The sequence below is a fragment of the Lagopus muta genome, chromosome 10 (genome assembly GCF_023343835.1).
Source record: "Lagopus muta isolate bLagMut1 chromosome 10, bLagMut1 primary, whole genome shotgun sequence".
Classification (NCBI taxonomy): Eukaryota; Metazoa; Chordata; class Aves; order Galliformes; family Phasianidae; genus Lagopus; species Lagopus muta.
The window spans coordinates 2,185,717-2,206,677 of record NC_064442.1 but is presented as its reverse complement, the minus strand read 5'-3'; the positions used below and the strand labels follow the sequence as shown (position 1 = coordinate 2,206,677).

The following is a 20,961-nucleotide window of genomic DNA, read 5'->3' as shown; positions in this document are numbered from 1 at the left end:
CTATACTGTACACTACACGTTCTGGTCCCCAAGAGCTCCCCGAGGCATTGGTGCAGGCACCACCAGGACTCAGCCTGGATATGTGATCTGGTTCCATCCAGCTAGCTACTTTTATCTTCCTGAGCTAGTACTGACACCACTGCTACATCCCACGCAGATGGGACCAGCAAAACAGCACGTGGGCTTGCTGCAATCACTTGGGCAGTCCTGAAATCTGCCTTTTCCCATAGGCAGCACTGCCACGAACCGATGCCCACTGACGTAAGTGGGAGTTTTGTGTCTGTCCAGGGATTAGGCCCCTTGCTCAGATATGGTATAATTTACAGAGCACCAGAGCACATTGGGTAACACGCTGTACACCAGGGAGCCATTAGCCCACAGGACATTATGCACAAGATCGCAAGGAATTTAACTCTGAAGGATATGGCAGCCTCTGACTTACTTTGTTATTGAGGTAATTTGGGGATAATTAAAAAGTCTGGCATCACTTGTCAGATTTCATTTCACAAATTAATTTAACTCGTCTCAAACGTACTGAGCCATCCCTAGTCCAGCCGCTCTGCTGTGCCCACACCATCCCCAGCTCAGCACCCTGCCTGCTGCGGGAGAAAGGGTTCCTTTGGCTTTGAGGTCCCATCTTTAGGTTGCCTGCATACCCATCACACACCTTTCAAGGAGATCTTATTCTTGTTACTCAGCATCTACATGTCCCTCCCATAGACCGGTTTACTCTGTTCTGCTCTGAATATCCTCTGGCATGCTAATGACAAGCCTCATACCTACTTTCATGTTCAAAGTGCTAAGGACATATGATGTACACAGGTAAAACATGCTCTCCTACTATTCAATCACATTTATGGCTGTTTCCATTTCCCTGGCTAACATCACTGCTGCCAGGACAGCAACGCAGAGAGAGCTCCGCTCTGCTTCAGGCGAGCATGACACAGTTGTGTTCCCATACAACAAGCAAACAACCCGCACTAAGTGATGCCCCAAGCCTCTGCATGCATCAGTGATCCAAACTGCTGGGGTTTCACTGGGAATCGCACAAAGGGAACTTACTTCCTTAAAATGCCAGTGCCTGAGGTCACATTATCCCACCAGTGCATCAGCATTCATGATAAAATAAATAAATAAATGATTGAAAAGGAGTCGGCTGTAAAGAACAGCTGGAAATGGCAGCACTGGGCACCACACACAGGGAAGAAACTGCTCTCAAAATGCAGCGACAGCTCAGCTGCTGTCACACCACAGCACCAGGCATGGGGTGGCACGGTGGCTCCCAGCCCTTCGCTACCCCGAGGGGTCCCTGCATCCCGCCATGCCTGCCCTGCTGCCCTAGGAGCCCACCAGCCTTTCTGATGTGGCTTCCGGTCCTGAGTTCTGAATTCATTAAGGAGACAGACATGGAAAGAAAACTGCTCAGATCCTGGATAATAAACACAGTACGTCACAGTAGAAATTGCATTTCACAGCTCTCTCCTGCTGTACTTTCCTCTGTCACATGGATACATCCTCTGCATCATTATGCCCTAGGTGGGATGTCTGACTGTTCAAAGCAGCTTTCTAACCTTCTAAATACAGTAATTTAGTTTAAACTAATCTTGAAATTAATAGCTTCATGTAAAGAGAACAACTAACTAGGCAATAAAAATTTTCCTTTTTTCAGAAGTAGTGAAATGAATGGACTGAGCTGGATATACATGTATAACCCTCTTAATATTTTAAATTCAGCTTTGTCAAGGACCTGCCCATGGAGCACTGGTTGCCTTCAGTGTATTGTAAAGCCCCGTTCTACCAAATATTACATCGCCTTATTTTATAGAGAGCAGCCACAAGGCGCTCAGTGCTCCCAGGCCTGGCTGTCAGCATCCATCACTGCCCTTACCAGCTTTGTATTCAGCAGCATTGCTGTCAGTGCAGACACAGGCTTCGCCCTGTGGCAGCTCAGCCCCTTGGAGCAGTGAGCTGGGCCTGGCTGAGCCCAACTGACAGCACTGGAATCAGGCAGCCAGGCCAGGACCCAACCTGAGGCGCAGGACAGGAGCGGAGGTGCTTGCAGCCCATGCTGTGCCAAGAGTTGTAGTTCATGCACAGCCGAATGTTTTAAATGTGCAAGTCTGAAGGACAACCAAAATCTAAAGTCACTGGGCCTTTCTACATGACTCACACACGATCCCTTTTTAGAACAGCCCTAGAGTCAGAGCCCATTAATTGCTTCATGCCAGTGTGACTGGTTAATGCACTGAGTGAGGTCTTTTCTCAGGCTCTGCTATAAATCTCTGCAAAGGCTGTATAGCAGGGTCAGCTGTTTCTCTAGGCAGCTGAGAGCCTTATGGAGCTGCAACCTACAGACCAACACACCAGTCCATCAGCAGCAACCGCCACCAGGAAGCCCTGTAGGATGGCTGCTTGGTCCTACAAGAGCTTCCCCTCCACTGGCACATCCTGTTCCCACAGCAAACCCGCCTTGTTTCCTAAGATGCTTTGCCAGGGCAGGAGTCCCCATCCTGGGAAAGACTCACATCCATGACTCAGATCCCAGACAGCCACGTGGGCGCACGCTGTGGGTAATTGCTCTGTCCCTCTCTGCCTCTGCAGAGCCGTTCACCCGGGTGCCCAGGTCTCCTATCTCACCTCTTCTACGACACCCTTCTCAAACTCTTTGCCAGGGTGGCTGCAGGCACTGGATACCATACCTTTGAAGCTTTTTTCCATTATGTATGTGTTCTGACGTCTATCCATCCCACAAGCACCTGCATAAAAATGATATATAATGGAAAAGAAATAAATATTTATGTAAATTGGATTGCTTTGACTACTGAGCAGCATATAGTCTTTCTTCTAAATTGTACATCAAGGCCCTCATCTAGGGAGGCTCTTAAGCACATCCTCAGCAGTAAGCACGCACTCAGCTTCAGTGGGGATTCTGTGCATGCCTAAAATTATGCATATGCTTAAGAGCTTCTCTGGAGACAGGGTACTGCTCATTACCAAGAACTGCTATCCATCAGGAGAACAGGAAAAAAACCCATATATTCATTACTGAAACACTAGGTTAGATGGATAAAGGGAGCCTAAAAGAAAGTCTTTCAAACCTGAGCCTGCAAGTCATGTTGCATTACTCTCTAATTTTTGGCTTACTTTTACTTGTACAATACATTATTTAATTCACAATCTAAGACTAAGCTGTGTACCATCTTCCTAAATTATTCTATATGGCTTTGTTATAAGGTTGCAAGGTTTAGCATCAGCTGTGACAACAGTTCCTAAGTGACAAGAGCAGCCTGAAAGTGCAGAACTGAGTTGAGAGCTGAAAGCAAAGACTTCTGCCTTACGTGATTCCACAAGTGCTTGCAGAGGTAGAAAGGGGTGGGAGCCTTCTCTGTTTTTGCTACTGACGTTTATCCTGAACATCCATCAGTTCAAAAGGAAAAGCTAACATAAGCCCTTTAATTCTTTTTAACTAGAGTCTAGTATTCCTCACTGATTAGCAAAATCAACACAAATTTGGTTGCCTTTGTGGCTGACAGAATCCCAGTCAAGCAGTGCAGTTACGCTGGTAAAAGCGTGTCCCAGAGGTCTCCCAGCTAGCTGTCCTTGGGGGATTAATGGGAAGATACCCATGGTTAGAGCAAGCACCGTGCAGGCTGTGACTTGTCCACTCCATGTATGAGAACCACCTGATCCGAGCATCCTTGTCAGATCTTTACAGACACATTTCCTTTGTGATCATCAAGATGCTGATGGATGGAGCCTCGGGGCAGCGAAGAAGCAGCAGTACGGTGAGGACCTGAAGGCTCAGAGAGGAAGAACTCCACTGTTAGCACATATTTCACCAACTCTGATCCACTCTGAGTCTGCTGGAAATGGCAGGCACTGGCTGGACTTCTGCAGCAGCAGAGGTCACTGTGCTGCACACACAGACTGATGTGAGACCCCATGAGAAGGAGGGCTGCTGCAGCAACACCGGGCTGATCTGACGCAGCTGGCTTCTGGTTCAGAGCAGGGGAACAGCAGTACTTGTCTGCAGCAAGCAGCACAACGGCACACTGCCAGACTTCTGCTCAGCTCTCATTTGCTCCAGTGCAGCAGTAGAAAATAAGCACACACTTGCTGGGAAAGGTGCACGTAGAATTGGTGCTGCGCTGCGTTGGCTGCAGGACCCCATCAGCCCTTCTTGGCTTCTTCCCTTTACATCTGCCTGTAATCATTGCTTGTGCTTCTTGTAACCCATCTCTGTGTATTCACTGCATTCTCCCAGTGAACGATGGATACGTTATTTTGTAAACTGCAAAAGTAAGGAACGTGGAAAAGACCTAAATAAATGAGGAATCTGGAACGTAGGAAGCTTTAGGATTAAGTCTGAAGCTAAACTGTGTGCTGGGCTGAAATCAGAGTCCTGTCTGGAAATATTCTTCCACACCTCACCGCTTAGAGAAAACACAGAGTCAGCTCTGAATCACATTGTGGCTTTGGTCCTTGGAATACATGCAGCTTGAGTCACTTCAGATGTGCAGCAAATCGCACATTCAGTGTCTGCACTGAGGGCTACTGTTAAAAACCACCACAAAAACCATTTCTGTCTGCAGCCCACTGCATCCAACACATGAGCTAATGAGCATAACAACCTTTCCTAAGCCCAGTAGATGTTTTAAGATTTTTGACTTGCTTAGAATAGGAGCTGAAAGACTCAATTGCTTAATGCAGACTGGACTCTGGCAAGAGGAGATTTAACCGTGGGGCAAATAATTCCAGTTCTGCAACAAGAGACAGCAAAGAGAAAATGCAGACAAGCCATTCCTTGAAACTAGTAGGACTGGACTGCATTAAACAGCAGCAACACAAAGCAGAGGTGACAGAGCTGCCTCTCCTTGGCACCACTGAGTCTCCCAGCACTGAGCTCTAAGCACACAGCCACGAGAGCTGCAGGCACACAGCGAGTTAGGTCAGAAATGTGCTCATCACAAGACTCTGGCTCCACTTAACCGATAAAATTATCTCACTGAAAAAGCCTGACAAGCTGATATTTGAAGCTCATTAGCAAATGTGCCAGCAGTAAAAATACAGACTTTGGTCTGCTCCTCACATCTCCTGGCTGTAAAGGATGCAAGCCTGGTGAATGAAGCTCTGCAGAACTGAGACAGAACTTCTGCAGACTGATAAGGTCCACTGATAGGGATGCAGAGGGGATATATCTGTGCATACATATATATAGCATATATGCATAGGCTTGTATAGGCATACATAAGGCTCCTGTTTTCCTACACAATTTCTGCCTGTTGTGCTCCGTTGCTATCACAGGGAACACAGGATGACTTAGACAGGAGCAGCACTGGATCCTCGGTTGTTCCTTTGGCCCCAAGCCCACTCACTACTATCTCTCTTTTTCTCTGCAATTAAAATCTCAGGGAACGACCCCTGGCTCAGCAAAGGCCAATGATGCAAACTGAACAATCAGAGGGTGTTTTCCAAAGCTGTAAAACTGCAGCCTATGAGAGGGAAGAAAGCAGAGAGGGGTTAATTAAAGCACCCCTGTCTCCTTTATCTGTGTGATCGCCCTTACACGGGCAAATGAACAGCACACAGCATTTCCAGAGAGCATTCCTTTGGTCCTCTTACACACAGATATAGAAGCATTACTTGGAAATGAGGCATTACAGTGCACAGCATGCAGAAAAGAGCACAACAGCACCTCTCAGCTGGTCGGTAGCTGCCTGCTGCTGCACCAAATGGGATGCTGGCTTCTCCTGAACAAGGTAGCGATTTCTCCTTGGGAGCAGCAATTCCTCCAGCTCTCCCTGAGCTGCAAGATCAAAGAGAAGCCCAAGCCCGGATCCAGTGTGGTATTGAGAAGCAAAGTTTTCCCCATCAGCGCAGTTCCTGCGTCCTTACGTGCAGCATGAGCACAGCCACGTCCTTTGGAAAGTGGTCGTACAAGGGTGCCCAAAATACAGGTGGTGTCATTCTGGGCAGGTTGGGGCTGCACCCAGCCCTGAGCAGTGTTTGATCAGAAATGCATTTCAGAGGTAAAAAAAAAGCCAAAAAAAACCCAAACCACCTATTTTACCCAAATTTAGCAATGCACAATGCCTGCTGTTCCAAATGGAATCTGGAGCATCTGTGCAGTACAAGCTGATGGTGGGATGAGTTTTTGGTACAACCGCACAAGATGTGGCTTAAAGCTGCCAAGATCTCCTATTTGACTTCATTAGGCTCCACTTACATTTGGAATTATAAACATAGAATATAAGTTTTTCCACTTTCATCTGAAAATTGCACACAAATGGAATCCGCCATTTCTACTGCACAGAAGCAACAGCACAAGATGAAAATGCATTATTTTACAGTTTCGTGCAAAAATGGTTTTGCTCTAAAGAAGAACTCAATGCTATGAAACGTAGCATAAGCAAACAAATTCTGGCACTGAAAGGGAAAAAAATTCTCGTTTTTATCAGTTAATGGAAAACAGACATTTTTGTGAAGAAAAAAAGTGGAAGAAAGTATATCAAAATAACATATCTGGGTTGCAAAATGCTATGGAAAAAGTTGTGACTGTTGTTTGCTGTAGATCACTTCACTATTTATCACCTCTATGTTGTTCTTAGTGCAAGAGCATTTAGCATCACATCAGCTATTGAGAAAGCACAGGGATGGAGGACAAATGCAGCACTCCGAGTGCAGAATACAGCTAGATAAAGATAAATACGGCCAGTGAGAAAAGCAGGAAGGTGGCAAAAGAAAAACTGACTGGAGGAACATGTGGAAGCCCTCACCACCCCCAGCTCTCCATGCTACAAACAGATAAGCACAGCAACAGTTCTGCAGACTATTAGAAAGAAGAACACAGAAAAGAATGATAGCAATGGAAAAGGTTTTGCACTGAAGCTCGACAGCTTTGTGATTTTCCTGATGCAGGGAAAAGCTGCTCTTTGGGCAGGGCACGGCGCGTGGCCACGGCGCCCCAACACAATGTGATGAACTGATGTGAGTGCCTCTGCCTCGTGAGCTGAGATAGCTGGCCTTAAAAACCCCATGATACCATTTAATCCTGTGTTTTCCCCTCACACTGTGCATTCCCAGTCAGATATTAGCAATCAGTAAAGGAGAGGGCAAGTGCTTTTTGCCAAAGACAAACTAAAATTTCAAGGGCTCAGACAGGAAAACAAACAGCATCCAAAGTACTAATTTTATCTAGTTTTGGGGTAAGAGCTGCTGAAATCCTTGTTTGAAAGGGAGGGTAGGGAGAGCAAACTCAGGGCAATTGAACTTCACTCCTTAAAAACACATTTATAGAGCAGACAGACAGCAATTCAACCTGGGAAGGGAGATGAGAGCGAATATCGACTCTGCTTTCCCAATCCATGGTTTGTGGTAAAGAAAACAATGTTCAAATCTCAATTTTTCAGTACTGGCAATTCTGGTATTGAAATAAAGACAACACCAGTATTTTTCATTATTGTCAACGTCCTCACAAACGGCTGATTGGGTTTGGTGTTGCTCTGAAGCCAACCACAATGATTAAATTGTTTAAAAATTACTGACCTAGTTCATTCAGATAGCTGTAGGGTCTCCAGTCTGCAGTTTCTCTGTCAAGGATTTTGTTACTCAGCTGTTCAAAAAGTATGATAATGAGTTAATGCTGAAATCAACACACAGTTCCCACCCAAGACTTCAGTGCACTGATGTCACAAATCTAAAAGGGAGATGGATGTTGCCCTGGCCTCACCATTTCAGATCCTTATCTGTATGAAGTCTGATAGTTGCTCACTAGCATTAGGGAAAATCACAAAGGAAAGTCACTTCACCAGGCAATGAACACAGCATGCTGGAAAACACGGGGCTTCCTTGGGGAGCCACAAATCACACAGGTACCCGTGCACACGGAGCGACACGTGGGCAGCCCCAGAACAACAGATGGAGATGGATGCACCAAACCACCAACACAGCATGCAGACAGGCGCCGGGACTGTAATACATCTGTGTACTCAGTTACAAGAGAAACAACGGCTAGCAGATTCCTCTCAATTCAAGGAAAATAACGGCGGCACAACGTGTGCCCAGCTGGCAGGATGGGCACAGCGAGGCGGCGCTGGCTGCAGGAGCTGCTGCAGGGCTCGGGATGTGCCAGCACAGCCTCGATTTTCCTGTAGGAAAACCCTCACTTGAGGTCATGCTTAAATACAACGCTGAGGGCACATGGTGCCTGCCTGAGGGATGGGGATTCTGCACAGCCATTAAGGCAGTCAGTGCTCCTGTGGGATCTCTGCAAGAGTACAGCGCTTCGGGTCAGCAAATCCCAGCAATGAGGGGCTGCGGAAGCTGCTGCGTTCCACCTTGAAATCTTTCCCTTGAAAGCCACCCCTGTGAAACTACAGCTCAGGAAGTGTCAATTCAAGGGCAGATCCCAGCCCTCTTCTGAAGAGCTGAAGTCACAAAGCCCTCATTGCTCTCCACAGCATTTCATTTTTCCTGATCTCTCATTAATTTCTGCTTAGCTTTCATACTGGGCTTTAAGACCAAGGACAAAAAAAATACCGCTGATGTTTTGACATCTACTGCAAGACGAAATCCCAGCTGGCACCCAGCACCCACTGCCCCCAGAGCAAGCATCACCCACCTGCACAGCCCTGCTTGCAGCCACCCCAGTGCAGGGCAATGTGCTGCGATGCATGAGGAGAAACGGCTGCTGTCAGCCCTGGGATTCAGGCAGTGATGTGCTGAGGACCTCCCAATGAGTTCCTCTATCAATGCTGAGGGGCACGAGGACCAGCAGGCCCTGCTCATCCCAACATCCATCTGTGAGGTTCTGCTGAGGATGAGCCTGCAAAGCCCTGCAGCCTCTTTTATCACCAGGGAAAGCATCTGCAAATGCTGCGCTCCACGAGGAGTGCCACATTTAGGACAGCAACACTTTTATGTGTATATATATATATATATATATATATATATATATATATATATATATAACAAGCTGCATACTGACATTTTGAAGCTTTTATCCCATCTCAGAAACTGGATTTCATCAGCAGAAAGATTCGTAGCAATCAGAGGCGAAAGCCTGACCTCGCTGACTGAATTCTGGATGCAGAAAGCAGCCTGGTGCGTGTTCACACCACGTGTAATGCACAGCGAGTTGTGCAGGCATGGCAGAAACCACTGTACAGACACAGGAGACAGCACGGACAGATGGTGTGAATACACACACACACACACACACACACACAGTGTTGGGTCTCTCTACAAGCAAAGTGCACAGTGTGCTGGGAGCTACTCAGCTGAAACTTTTGCAAAACTCAGTTATATCATTTGGAAAGTACGTAGCTGTTATTTGGGAAGCACGTCGCTGTGCTCCAGGTGGGCTGCCCTGCAGCCAGGACAAAGGTTTAGGACACACAATGGGGTGAATACTCCAACCACACACACATGTATTCACACACACAAAGATGGATTCCTACCAGCCCATGGGGTCTGAAAAGTGCACAGCTCAGTGCCACCCAAAGGCTCCGGCCGGCAGAGATACAGCTACTGAGCCCCTGGGTGCTGCGTGGGACTGGAGGCACATAGTCACAGCAGGACCCTCTGAGCCCACACTCAAACCCCACTACAGTAACCTGCAGCACTGCTGGTGCAATCACTGCCTGCGAGCAGCAGGAGCCCAACCTTGCTCCTGGTGCTCCCCAGCAAGGACAAAGGAACACAGACAGGAAGGCACAGACAGCAGCAGGGCATGGGGCAGGGAGCAGCACTGCCAGCCCTGTGTTTGCGTGGTGCGAAGCCCTCAGCCACAGAGCCCACGGCTGCTCCTCTTTGTTTTGTAACTTGCAGCAATCACATGAATGCCAACTTTCATTCCAGCTGCACCATTTAGATCACATTTATTAAAGTCTTCAAGTTTCTATTAAAAGCCTTGTTTGCACAGGGTTTATAAATCAGCTCGCAAACCCAGAATTTGGCATGAAGAGCTATGGGCTAGAATTGATTTTTTTAATGAAATGATCTGGGGACACTTCTAAGTTTTTCAGAATGCAGTAATTATGAAGAAATGTGATTATAGCTGTCTCTTTGTGCTCCTATCACTTCTTAGCATGCTATAATTTGCTAACATTTTTTCCCCAAGATGGAAGAGACTTCAATTTGTGAACCAAAATTACTTTCCTAGAGGAAAAAAAACATTTCATAGTAAATTTGCTCACTAAAAATCCAAGCATGTAACTTTAGCAACTTGGTTAAAACTACCTCATACCTTGCAAATCTTCCTTTAGATCAGTGAGATACTTACAGGAGTAAAGCAGGGCTGTTATCTGTGCCTCAGAGCTGGCTGGATAGATCACAGAAAGGAGCTGAGCACCATTGGTCCACACTCAGCTTTTCTAAGGAATCTACAGTAATCAAGCAACTAAATGTGGGCACCAACTCCATCGTATCCTCCCAAAAAACAGCTGGTAAGTGTTTTCCATCAGCTGCCAACGATTGGCTGCAGGTGTCTGTGTTTCTCAGCTTTAGAGGGCCTTCCCCAGCACTGTGTTTGCAGTCTTCTTTCCCTGGATGGGCTTCAGTCAGAGCTACTTTACAATGTTTCTGGTGGCTGAGTTCATTACCAGTTGGGTGATAACCAGTAAGTCCATTTCCAGTGACCTCTGTTTTGCTATTTCTAAGTTTAGAACTTCCTTTAATAGAAGCGAATCTGCTGGCTTTAAACATTTGCTCAGGACACCTAACAGCAATTGATTTTTATGATGTCTGCAGAAGCCAGCAACACGTGGGCTCTGGCTGCGATGTTCTTCTCATTGGGTAGGGTGGAATTAAGAGCTCTGTGAAACACTGAGGTGAGCACACCCCATCTGCTCTTGGCACAGCTGTGCAGCAGCTCCCCTGCCCCGTCTGCACTGGGATGCAGGAGCCTCTCCTCCTCCTCAAGCCATGACACAGCCCAGACCCTGACTATGTGTTAGGGAACAGCTTTGATCACTGGGCACCTGAGTCTGGCTGCCTTTCACTGCAGACATCCTGGCACATAATTACTTAGATAACACATCAAGCTCCGTTTTAACAGGTTTCTTTGTCCCCTTAGCTTTACTGGGAAGCTGTTCCAAAATCTCACTGATCTGATGTTAGAAATCTCACTCCCAGCCTGGATGCATTCATGGCCAGTTGATCCTCATTTGTTCTTGTGCCAACTCTGCTATCTAACTTAAATAGCTCTTCTCCCTCCTACTGTTTACCCCGATGCATTTATAGATGGCAATCACACTCCCTCTCAGCATTCATTTTGCTAGATAAAAGAAGTCTCTCTTCATACACTCCCCCTTATCCTCCCACCTGCTTTTGCCTGCATGTGTTCCAGCACCAGCACTCCCCTGCACACACTCCAACACCTCTGCTCCTATTTGTCTCAGCAGCTTTAAGTTTTACTGTAAGGACATGGGCAGCATCCCAAACACTGGCCAACTGCCTGGCAGAGGGGAAATGGAGGTAAGCCCCTTCCAGCCTGGAGGGGTTGTGCAGGGTGCCCTGCTGAGCAAGGTTGGGCAGCAGGATGGAAAGCAGAAAGGTGGCCCTCCAAGCATAGGGAGGAGAGCACACCCAGGACTCTGCCTCAGCACTTCAGAGGATTCCTCTGACATTTTTGTTCATTTTGCATCTGCACTGCTTCCCGTGTGACCCCAGCTGGCACAGGAAAGAAATGAATCCTCCAAGCACAACTTGTGCACATTTTCCTGCAGAAAGTGGAAATGGCACCAGACAAACTGATTAGGAAATGAAACTCGTTACTGCAGCCATTAGGGGCTTTATATGCTCTTTTGTCTTACTTGGCTGGAGAACAGCAAGACAGGAGCTGCATATTTTTGGCCATCCTCAGCTACTCAGCACTGCAAAGCTTTCTCATGAATAAGTTAGATGCTGGGGGATGTAAAGGAGTAGTCAGGGCATACATTTTGATAAGTGCCCTAAAAATACCAGATCCATTTTTTTCCCCTTCTTTTCCAATGCCAGGACAACCTGCTGATCAACTACGAGAGGCAGCACTGCCGCAAGGCGGGCAGCTTTCACACTTGTCCAGATGTACCACTGGGTTTCATAGCTCTTTGGCAGCTAAATATTTGAAATTGCTGTGTGATCAGATAGCGCTGCAGGCTGGGAATCAAGAGAGGTGCTTGCTTTGACCTTTTCCAACTTCACTGAAATTAGTGCAGTAGGATTAGTGGTCCAACTCCACACTCACGGTGTTCATCCTGAATCTGACATTATGAGCATTTGCACTTCCAACCTGGGGAGCAAAGCTGCACGATGCAAGGGGACCATCCACCTCAGAAAACATATTTACACATCTGTCTAAACTTTTCTCTGTGAAATCTCTAGAGCCAGCTTTGTTATTACAGTTTAATGAGATTGGTTTTTTTACAACCAAGAAATGTCCAACAAGAGTACAAATGGAAATATTTTTGCATGCCCTGTTTCATTACATGGTGTCTTTTTGGCACCAGTTTTGTTCCCGTGGCTTCCCAGTGACCACAGCTACATTTGGATGAAGCCAATGCAGCCAGCAAGCACCATCATTTTTAAAGCTGCAGCCTTAATGAAACCAACTGCATTTCTTTTTTCTTCTGCTCCCTATCCTTCGCCTCACCTTGGCTTATTAAGTGTCCAATGGAAGAGCTGCCTTACTATTTACCACATCTCAGTCTATTGCTGAAGCGGTGAATTCAGTGTAGTCCATGAGTGGCCCCAGGGAATCAATCGCACACGCAGGGATGTCCTCCTAGATGCCTGAGATTTCCAATATGAAGAGCTCTGCTGAGAGCATGAAGGGACAGCACAGCTCTGAGCACCTCAGATGAAAACTGCGCTCACCCCCAGCACCTTCCCGCATGTCTCTTGGTGCCAACAGCAAATCTGTGTGTCTGCTGATTTGGGAAATGACGATTTAGCCAAGTTAGATTCCTGACTTAATGCTTCATTGATTTGCTTTCATTACATTAATGAAGAATCACAATTATCTGGTTCTTTATCTTTCCTGAGATGCAAACATAGCCTATAGTTGCTTAGGAAGCAAGGCTTATTGACCATGGGCTGACGCTCCCATCAGAGGGCACAGAGATTACACAGACACAGACAGGGAAGGCAGACCCTGTTGTGTCCATCAGAGGCACTGTGCCAGCATCCAGCAGGCATTGCTTCGCTTTATTTCCTTGAACTGATAAGAACAGTGCTGCAGTGGGGTGGGATCATATCTACCTTACTGGAGCTGCTCCCATCCAGATTACGGGGAAAGAAGCGCGAAGTCACACCGCATGAGAGAGTGTGGTAGCTTGGGTTGGAAAAGCAGTGCACACTGCTGCTACCTTGAGATACATCTGGGAAGAAAACAATCATCACAAATACTTTGGAAGCTGTAACGATTCTTCAGAAACTGAAAACACACGAGAGACAGTGAAGTTGAGAAACCCGATGAGCGCTGTGTCAGCGCTGTGTGCTATGCAGCATCTCCAGGTGAAACGTATTCTGCACATCATGGGGTGAAGCGTTGCAGTATTAGCATCAAGCATAAGACAAAAAAGCAACATCATTATCTGGCACAGCACTGTCCTTTTGAAGAACTTAAAGAAAGAAATAAAAGTTCCTGACAATCCACCTGTGCTGTGCAGAAGGGAAGAAATGCAAAGCTCAGCGAATGGATGTTTAGTTTACAGCAGCTTCTTCCCTGGTTTAAGCACATGTAGGAGCCACTGGTGATAATAATCCCTTTAGCTATGAAGCAGAACTTTTTGTTCCAGGGTGTTATAAATCAATGTGCTATAGCTGTACCAAGAAGTCAAAAGCACTTCCTATAGCTTGTTGTGCAAAGGCACAGAGAAAAAGCAGAGAAAAAGTCGGGCAGTTACACCGTTACACACAGACCTCCTCAGCTATTTCCTTTCTTCAACTCAGCAACACGTTTACCAAACGAAACAGTTTACCAGGAAACACATCATATCTCCACAGGTGGTTCTAAGGAAAGCATCACTGCCAGGCTGGCTTCAGCGTGACAACAGACAGACACATATTTCAAAGCTGCGCCAGAAGAAAGAGTGAAAAATCCAAACAACTCAAAACCACATCAATCACCACACCCTGTAAGAAGTAAATACGTGGATTAGTTTTAATGAGCAGGGCTTCAACGGCAGAAGGGAGGTCAGCACCAGAAAGGCATGCAGATGCAGAGGGCAGCTGCCCGTGGAGCTGGTGGGGAAGGGCACTGCCTGCAGGAGCCGTCTCCTCTGCCCTCTGCTCCTCTCATTCCGTACCTGCATTCCTGTGGCCGTGCACTTCGCTTTGCTGACATCTGGTGGAGATCTCGATTTAGCTTAATTTACTGAGAAATATCCCATTTCAAATAAGAGGTTTTAGCTGCAGGGTGTCTATTACGTAAGTGCTGGGGGAGGGACCTGCACGTGTGTGTGCAAATCTGACCCGGCATCTTTCTGCTGGAACATGCAGTGTGATTTTTGAGGTCACTGCAAAACCTTTTGGTCCTGGTTGTGTTCTGAGGATATTGCCAGCAAAGGCTCTCAGATCAGCACATGCTTCCAGGACTCAAGCATTTTCATGTAGCTTCTTTTGGCTTGCCACCAATAACTTTCTGCCCAGCACAGCAGCTGGGGAGATGAGACAACCTGCCAGGGCTCTGCCACCTCCTCCCCCTTAACTTTGTGATATTTGCAATAGTTACATACAAACAGCTGCTGCTGGGGGTCTGCAAATGAAGGCTGGGTCTGGGACCCAAAGACAGCAGCTCACACAGCCTTCAGCCTGCCCATGAGGTGCTGTCTGCTCACTGGGGAGCACAGCTCCAACCCATGTTTTTCTGCTCTGCAGGTGAGTGTTTGAGCCTGAGCTCTCAGCGCTGCCTTCCCCTTCCCTTATCTGCTGTGCCCTCTCTCAGCTGCAAGGATCAGCCTGAAGAGCAGGAGGTCTGGCTCGCTGCTCTGCTGCCAGATAAGAGGTGCACACTGATGCTGCTGAGGCAGCTGACGCCTTACAAGTTCACACCCAGCTTATCTGGCCATAGCGCTTGTGCACCCGAAATGAGCTGAAGGAAAAGTCTCCCAGACTGCCCTGCTATTTAGCACTGTGCTGAATTAATGAATCTGAGCTCGTACACAAGTCTGCATCGCCAGAAATCTTGTCTTCCTTCATTGCATGCAGCCCCATATACTCAGAATTACTCCTTCTACACAGTTCCATTTGGCTGATACTTAAGTACCCACACAGGTTGATTTACCTTGATAGCACAGTCCATTTTCTACACATTTATTCATGAAGCTCTTACAACCACTGCCTGAAAATACATCAAATTCAAATCTAATGCTATCCCAGTACAAAAAAAAAAAAAAAAAAAAGAAAAAAAAAAAAGAAAAAAAAAAGAAAAAAAAGAAAAACCTCTTCCCAAAGATGAGAATTTCATTCTACCCTGAATAGTGCACTGACTCAAATGGCTAAAAAGACAAAAAAAAAAAAAAAACAATTTAAATTAAAACAAAATAAAAACAGCCCCAAAGGTTATGTCAATGTTAGCATGGAGAGATCCATGCTGTGCAGGGCCCCATGAAGGCACAGTCCCACTGTGAGCCCCGGCTGCGCAGTGCTGGAAGGCACAGAGATCTGGATGGGAGCCAGAATGCTCCATCCCTTGAAGGACTGTGAGCCACGGCTGTGCAGTGACACAGAGAGCAATGATCCACATCCTGCAGTGGGAGGACAGGGGGGCATGGAAATGGGGAGTGAGCACTGCAGTAAATAGAACAGAGAGCTCGAGCTGCAAACTGGCATTGCTTTCTTCTTCCTCTCAGTTGGCTTTTTTGTGTGGATCTTCTCCACTCACTGAGTGTCAGTGGGGCAGCTGAAGGCTCAGGATGCTGTACTTGCATTGAGCTTTGCTCAGTTTTTGGCTCTCAGCATAGGAATCGCCCCTATCATAAAGTCTGTTATGACTCTGAGAAGACCTCCATCATCACTTCAGCCCATAACCACACCTCTGTGCAAGTCCTGAGAAGAAATCTCTGCTGCTCTCCAGCACTACTGCATCATTTTCCCTTCTGTCCCTATGTCCTTGAGTTAACGATCCATGCTTTAAAATCCTCTATTGGATGCAATATATCATTCCCATGCTGGGAGCACTGTTCTGCTTTCAGGTTTATTGGGGACAGCCTGCTCTTAGATCCATGTGCAGTGGGTCAGCTTCCCAACATGGGTGGTTCTCCTTCCCACCAGTAGCTGTTAAGTGTGTTCTGCTGCCACATCCTTCATCCCCAGATACTGAATGGTCAGAGGGCTGCCCAGGGCTTTTCCTTTCCTATAATCTCCCTCACATATATGCACGCATTATCAACATCTGCAGAGCTAAAGACACACAGACCCAAAACATCCTGCAGACACAGGTTATTGATTACAGCCTCCAGGAGCTACTGATCTGCACGTATGATTCTCTATGACAGTGACACCACCACCCATACAACAGCAATGGTGGGTCAGGTTAACCACAGACCCATGTGGGGCTGGATTCTGCAATCACTGCTCAGGAGGAATTCCTGCCAAAGTCCATAGGTTTGCAAAAGATTGTATTCACTGCATGAGTGTATCTGCAGAGTATTCATTCTGTCCTTAATCCACACACAAGACTCCAGGCAAAAATCTCTGATGTATTCCTTTAATGCTGCTACTCTCCTTCAGTGTCCTGCAATGCACAAATGCACGTGCATGCCCACACGTGTTGTTCTTGCCATCCAGCCATGCTACATTCTCCATTTTTTATCTGTGATCTTGTCTCAGTTTCCATCCAGTTTTCTGATCAATGGAAGTGAAAGGCTGAAAACAGCACTGGCAAGGCTAAAGCTGGGAAGGTGCCCGATGGGTAGGAATTTTTGTAGAGCCACTGGAGCAGCGTCAGAATTTGGCAAGGAGTTTGTGCAGAATCTGGAAATCTCCTCCTGAAAGATGACAACTAGAAACAGTGCTGATACCTGTAGACATGTTATAATGAGATGAAGATGCAGCACGGCTTCTAACTTCTCAGACTTCCTCTGCAAGAAACACAGCAGTTTGTCATGGGAGAGGCAGGAATGGATGGCTGACTCCTCAGCTGCAGCTTCTTGAGAGACAAAGTTTCTATTGCATGTAGCAATAGATTGCACAAAGACAAACCAAAAGGCCCAGCCTCAGCACACCCATCATTGAATGAGATGAACATGATGGAAACAGGACCAGTAGAGAACCTGGCACTTCAGCACTTTTACAAACTGAGCTGATAGAGAGCAGCAATGCCAGCAAGAATTAACTGCAGTGCTGTGCCCAGAGCCCAGAAGAGGATCCCAGGTTCAGTGGAGCTGCAGGATGTGATTCCTCAGACATTTGTGATGTATCCAGGAACTCATCCGTCCCAAAGTGTTCTTTGCTTAAGTGTCGTGTGACAGCAGGAACACCTGAAAGGAATGTGAAGGACATCATACAGGAGGTTCTGTGCCTACAGAGGCATAACCAGCAGGACTGTGCTGGGCTCCAGCATCTTCAAATGTAAAGACTTTGTAGCTGAGGAGGAAAGTCATCTGTCTATCTTCCATCTGAAGGGTGAGAACTTCCTTTCACAGCATTGCCTTTCTTCAAACTTCTTGCAGAGCGTGAGACTGGGATGCCATCAGATTGACTGGGAAATCTCCATTCATGGTAAAGTATGGAGAAAAAACAACACTGTCTGGAAGGAGAAGCTCAGTGACTGCAGTCAGGAACTCCCAGCCTCAGCAATACGCCTTATTTGCAAATTTCTAAGTTGTGCCTCTTCAACACGCCGGGTCACACATCCATTGACTAGAAGAGCTCACAAATAAATTATGTGGAACAGGCTTTGTAAATAAAAGGATAAAGTGTCAGTGTGAATGAAATGGATGGCTGAAAAGTTCAGAACAATTTTCCGTGCCAACAGCTGTGATTTGCTCTCTTGGAACTCGGAGCCCTGCTGTTGCTGAGATGTGCCACAGTTCTCTTTTGCAAGTTCATGGTCTGGCTCTTCAAACGATGTAGAAATGACAAATTTCAGGCCAAATCATGCTGGCAACCAGCTAAGGATCAGATGAGCCCTCTTTGGCACCGTTTTCATAAATTTCTTACCCAAATCAGCAGCTTAAGCAAGAGCCTGCAAAGCTAACATTCAAAAATAAGGCAATGAGAGGAGGTCCAAGGCTGATTTTTTTTTTTTCTCTCATCTTGTAGCTGTGAGAAGAAGGAATGTTCCAGTATAAACCCGAGTGATCTAAAAATGAGTTTAGGCAGCAGTGTTTGGCAGACAGTAGCATCTGCTTGGTGGGAGAGCCTCCTTCCAGGTGCACCCAGGGCAGAGAGGCGCAGAATGCAGCCATGCCACTCCAGGACAGCACAGAGGGCAAACCAGGGGCAAGAGGCTGGGCCTTGTGCATCCTGACTATAAAGCAGGAAGAAAAAGGCAATGCAGAGCTGAGAAAGCAGAGGTGCTGGGTCAACTTCTGCCTGTCTCAGGAGCTGGTATTTACTAGGATTTAAAATTCCAGCCTTATAGCCATCCAAAGGGAGATGCAGCAAAGAGCAGACAGAGAACAGCAAGTGCTGAGCAGATCCTCACTGGAGACAGGTTGGAGGAAACAAGAAGGAAGCAAAACCACCTCCCACCTGGCTTCCTACCTGACATCGGACACTGAGGAATGAAGAATAACAGCAATGAAGTTTAGCCAATCTGTTAAGATAAACTGATCTCCAGACCAGAAACAGAAGATGGAAAGAAGTGAGAAATCAATCAGTGCAACTTTTTTTTTTTTTTTAATTAACTTAAATAACCTCCCCCTTCCTCACTCCTGCTTTTATCAGCTCCTGGGAAGAAAATTGACACCAGCTGTCTCAACGGCAGGGGTTGGTCTGCACCCAGAAGGGACAACAGACAGCAGGGCTCAAATCAGAAACAGCAACACAGACAAAAGTAAAACCTTAATACTAATCCAGTCAACTCCATTCCTCACCAAAAGTCATCTTAAGGTTTCACAGAGGAAAAATAGGACTTCATATATTCCATGCAGCATATTTCACATCTAGGTCTATCCACTGTCTTGTAAGTAATGTTTCATACATGAAGCAGCTTCAGTCAATTTATGTTGTATTTGCTTTCCTGTCTCTGCTAAGTGATCATGGTATTCGGAGCAAGAATAGAAGCATCATTATTTCTGACACTCAGTAGCATGTTATACATCACAGGAGCTTGATTTCCTCAACATACAGGAATACGAGTCAGTATTCGATTAACATAAAAAGACCCTTACCAGAAAGTGAGTAATCTGTATTAGTCATCCTCATGGCTGGAGTGTAAGATACACTTGGCATGTCATGGCCCTTCTCCTTCTGTTTCCGTCGATACCACACAAACAGTGCCAGCAAGACCATAATAATTAGAAGGAGAATAATAATTCCAATGATTGCTCCCACTGAGTGCCTCTCTGATCCAAGAGCTGGACTAATTTTAGTATAGGGGTTTAATTCTTCCATCATAAGAGCCGCTGTTAAAAGTAATTCATAACACACTGTAAATTGAATCGCGCAATTCATTTCTGAGATTTTTAAGCACATCATTGTTAACAAAAACAAAACAAAGAGGGACAGAGGGAGAGAGAGAGATTTTACAGATAGAATTGCACTGTACCTTGATCACATCTGATTCCTTTGAAGCCCGGACTGCAGTAGCAAGTACCTGTGACATGGTCACATGTAGCATTATTCATGCACTCACAGAGTTGTTTGCAACCATAACCAAATGTTCCTGGTGAGCACTCTGGGAAGCCAAAGAAAAGATTGGAAAGAATCCTGACTTTCTGGAGGAAGAAGGTGAGATCCTCGCCATGGAAATTCAGCAGAAAATCACCCTTGTCTCACTAGGATAACTCCCCAAGGTTGCATTGCTACTTGAAGCAAGAGACAAATGTATGTGGTGTACAATTTGTGGTACAACGTATTAAGCTGTAACTTTCCTTCAGGAAAAGCCACACAAGACTTCTCAAGGATGAAACCAACAGCACACATACACTTGAAAAGCCTTGATATATATTACAGGTGTATGGAATTTAACAGGGCATGATCTCAGAAGCTATAGAAAATATCTTGAAAGAGCATAGCATACGCACATTCTTTTCCTGGGGGGACTGCAAATAGAAGTTTTAATGTACTTTCACATGAACACAGCAGACTTTTACCAAACAAATTCTGCATACTTTCATATTTATCCCCAATAGTGCTAGAAGACTAATATCGCATTGGAGATGGACTTACAGAACTGAGCATCTGAATGATTCGATTTGCTCCATTTCTGCATTAGGATTCCTAACATGGAAGGAATTTCTATCCTGTTTCTGTCAGAGACAAAATGATTGAATGTCCAACTGAGAAATTTATTCATACAATTACTATGATGGGCTATTATGATAACTCCGTAGACAGCTTACTAAATTTCTCGAGGCAACATTCAATAACAAATTGAAAGAAGCAACTTCTGTCATATCCTTGTTATTTGTGGAGGGAGGGCATTACGGAATGCATGCACACTTGCTATGATCTGGGAGAACATGTGGCTTCTTGAGTGTCACTGCCACATTTTGCACAGGGTGACAATACCTTCCCAGTGCCAGTCTGTAAGCAAATTCCAGTTACCAAACGTTAATATGAAGTGATGAACATTAGCCTGTATCTTTTTAAGGAGTATAGCCTACATTTTTGGACTGCACCGCAGAAACGATGTTTGCACTTTGGCATTTCATCTGTAGTGTGGTGCAACTGCCCATCCAGGGATTCTGAGAAGGAAGGAGTCTTAATACAGACATATTAGACCTAATACTTTTAAATAGTAGAAAAGCAAATAACTGAATGCATTAGTAGTTTGGATAGAAAATAAAATCTCAAGCTTTGTAGAAAGGT

General features: G+C 46.0%; 1 protein-coding gene across 10 annotated transcripts in view; it reads right to left on the bottom strand.

Moving 5' to 3' along the window:
• MEGF11 (multiple EGF like domains 11) overlaps positions 1-20,961 on the bottom strand; it is a 270,520-nt gene that overhangs the window by 5,160 nt on the left and 244,399 nt on the right. For 7 of the 10 annotated variants that reach the window (XM_048955929.1, XM_048955931.1, XM_048955928.1 and 4 more), the window contains 3 exons: positions 19,697-19,825; positions 19,320-19,553; positions 2,700-2,756 (listed from right to left, as the gene is read on the bottom strand). In XM_048955929.1, coding sequence (XP_048811886.1) covers positions 2,700-2,756; positions 19,320-19,553; positions 19,697-19,825 — 420 coding nt within the window. Of the gene's footprint in view, positions 1-2,699; positions 2,757-7,545; positions 7,613-13,239; positions 13,359-15,643; positions 18,178-19,319; positions 19,554-19,696; positions 19,826-20,961 lie in introns of those variants that run through there. The other 3 variants (XM_048955937.1, XM_048955936.1, XM_048955933.1) reach the window with 3 other exon arrangements.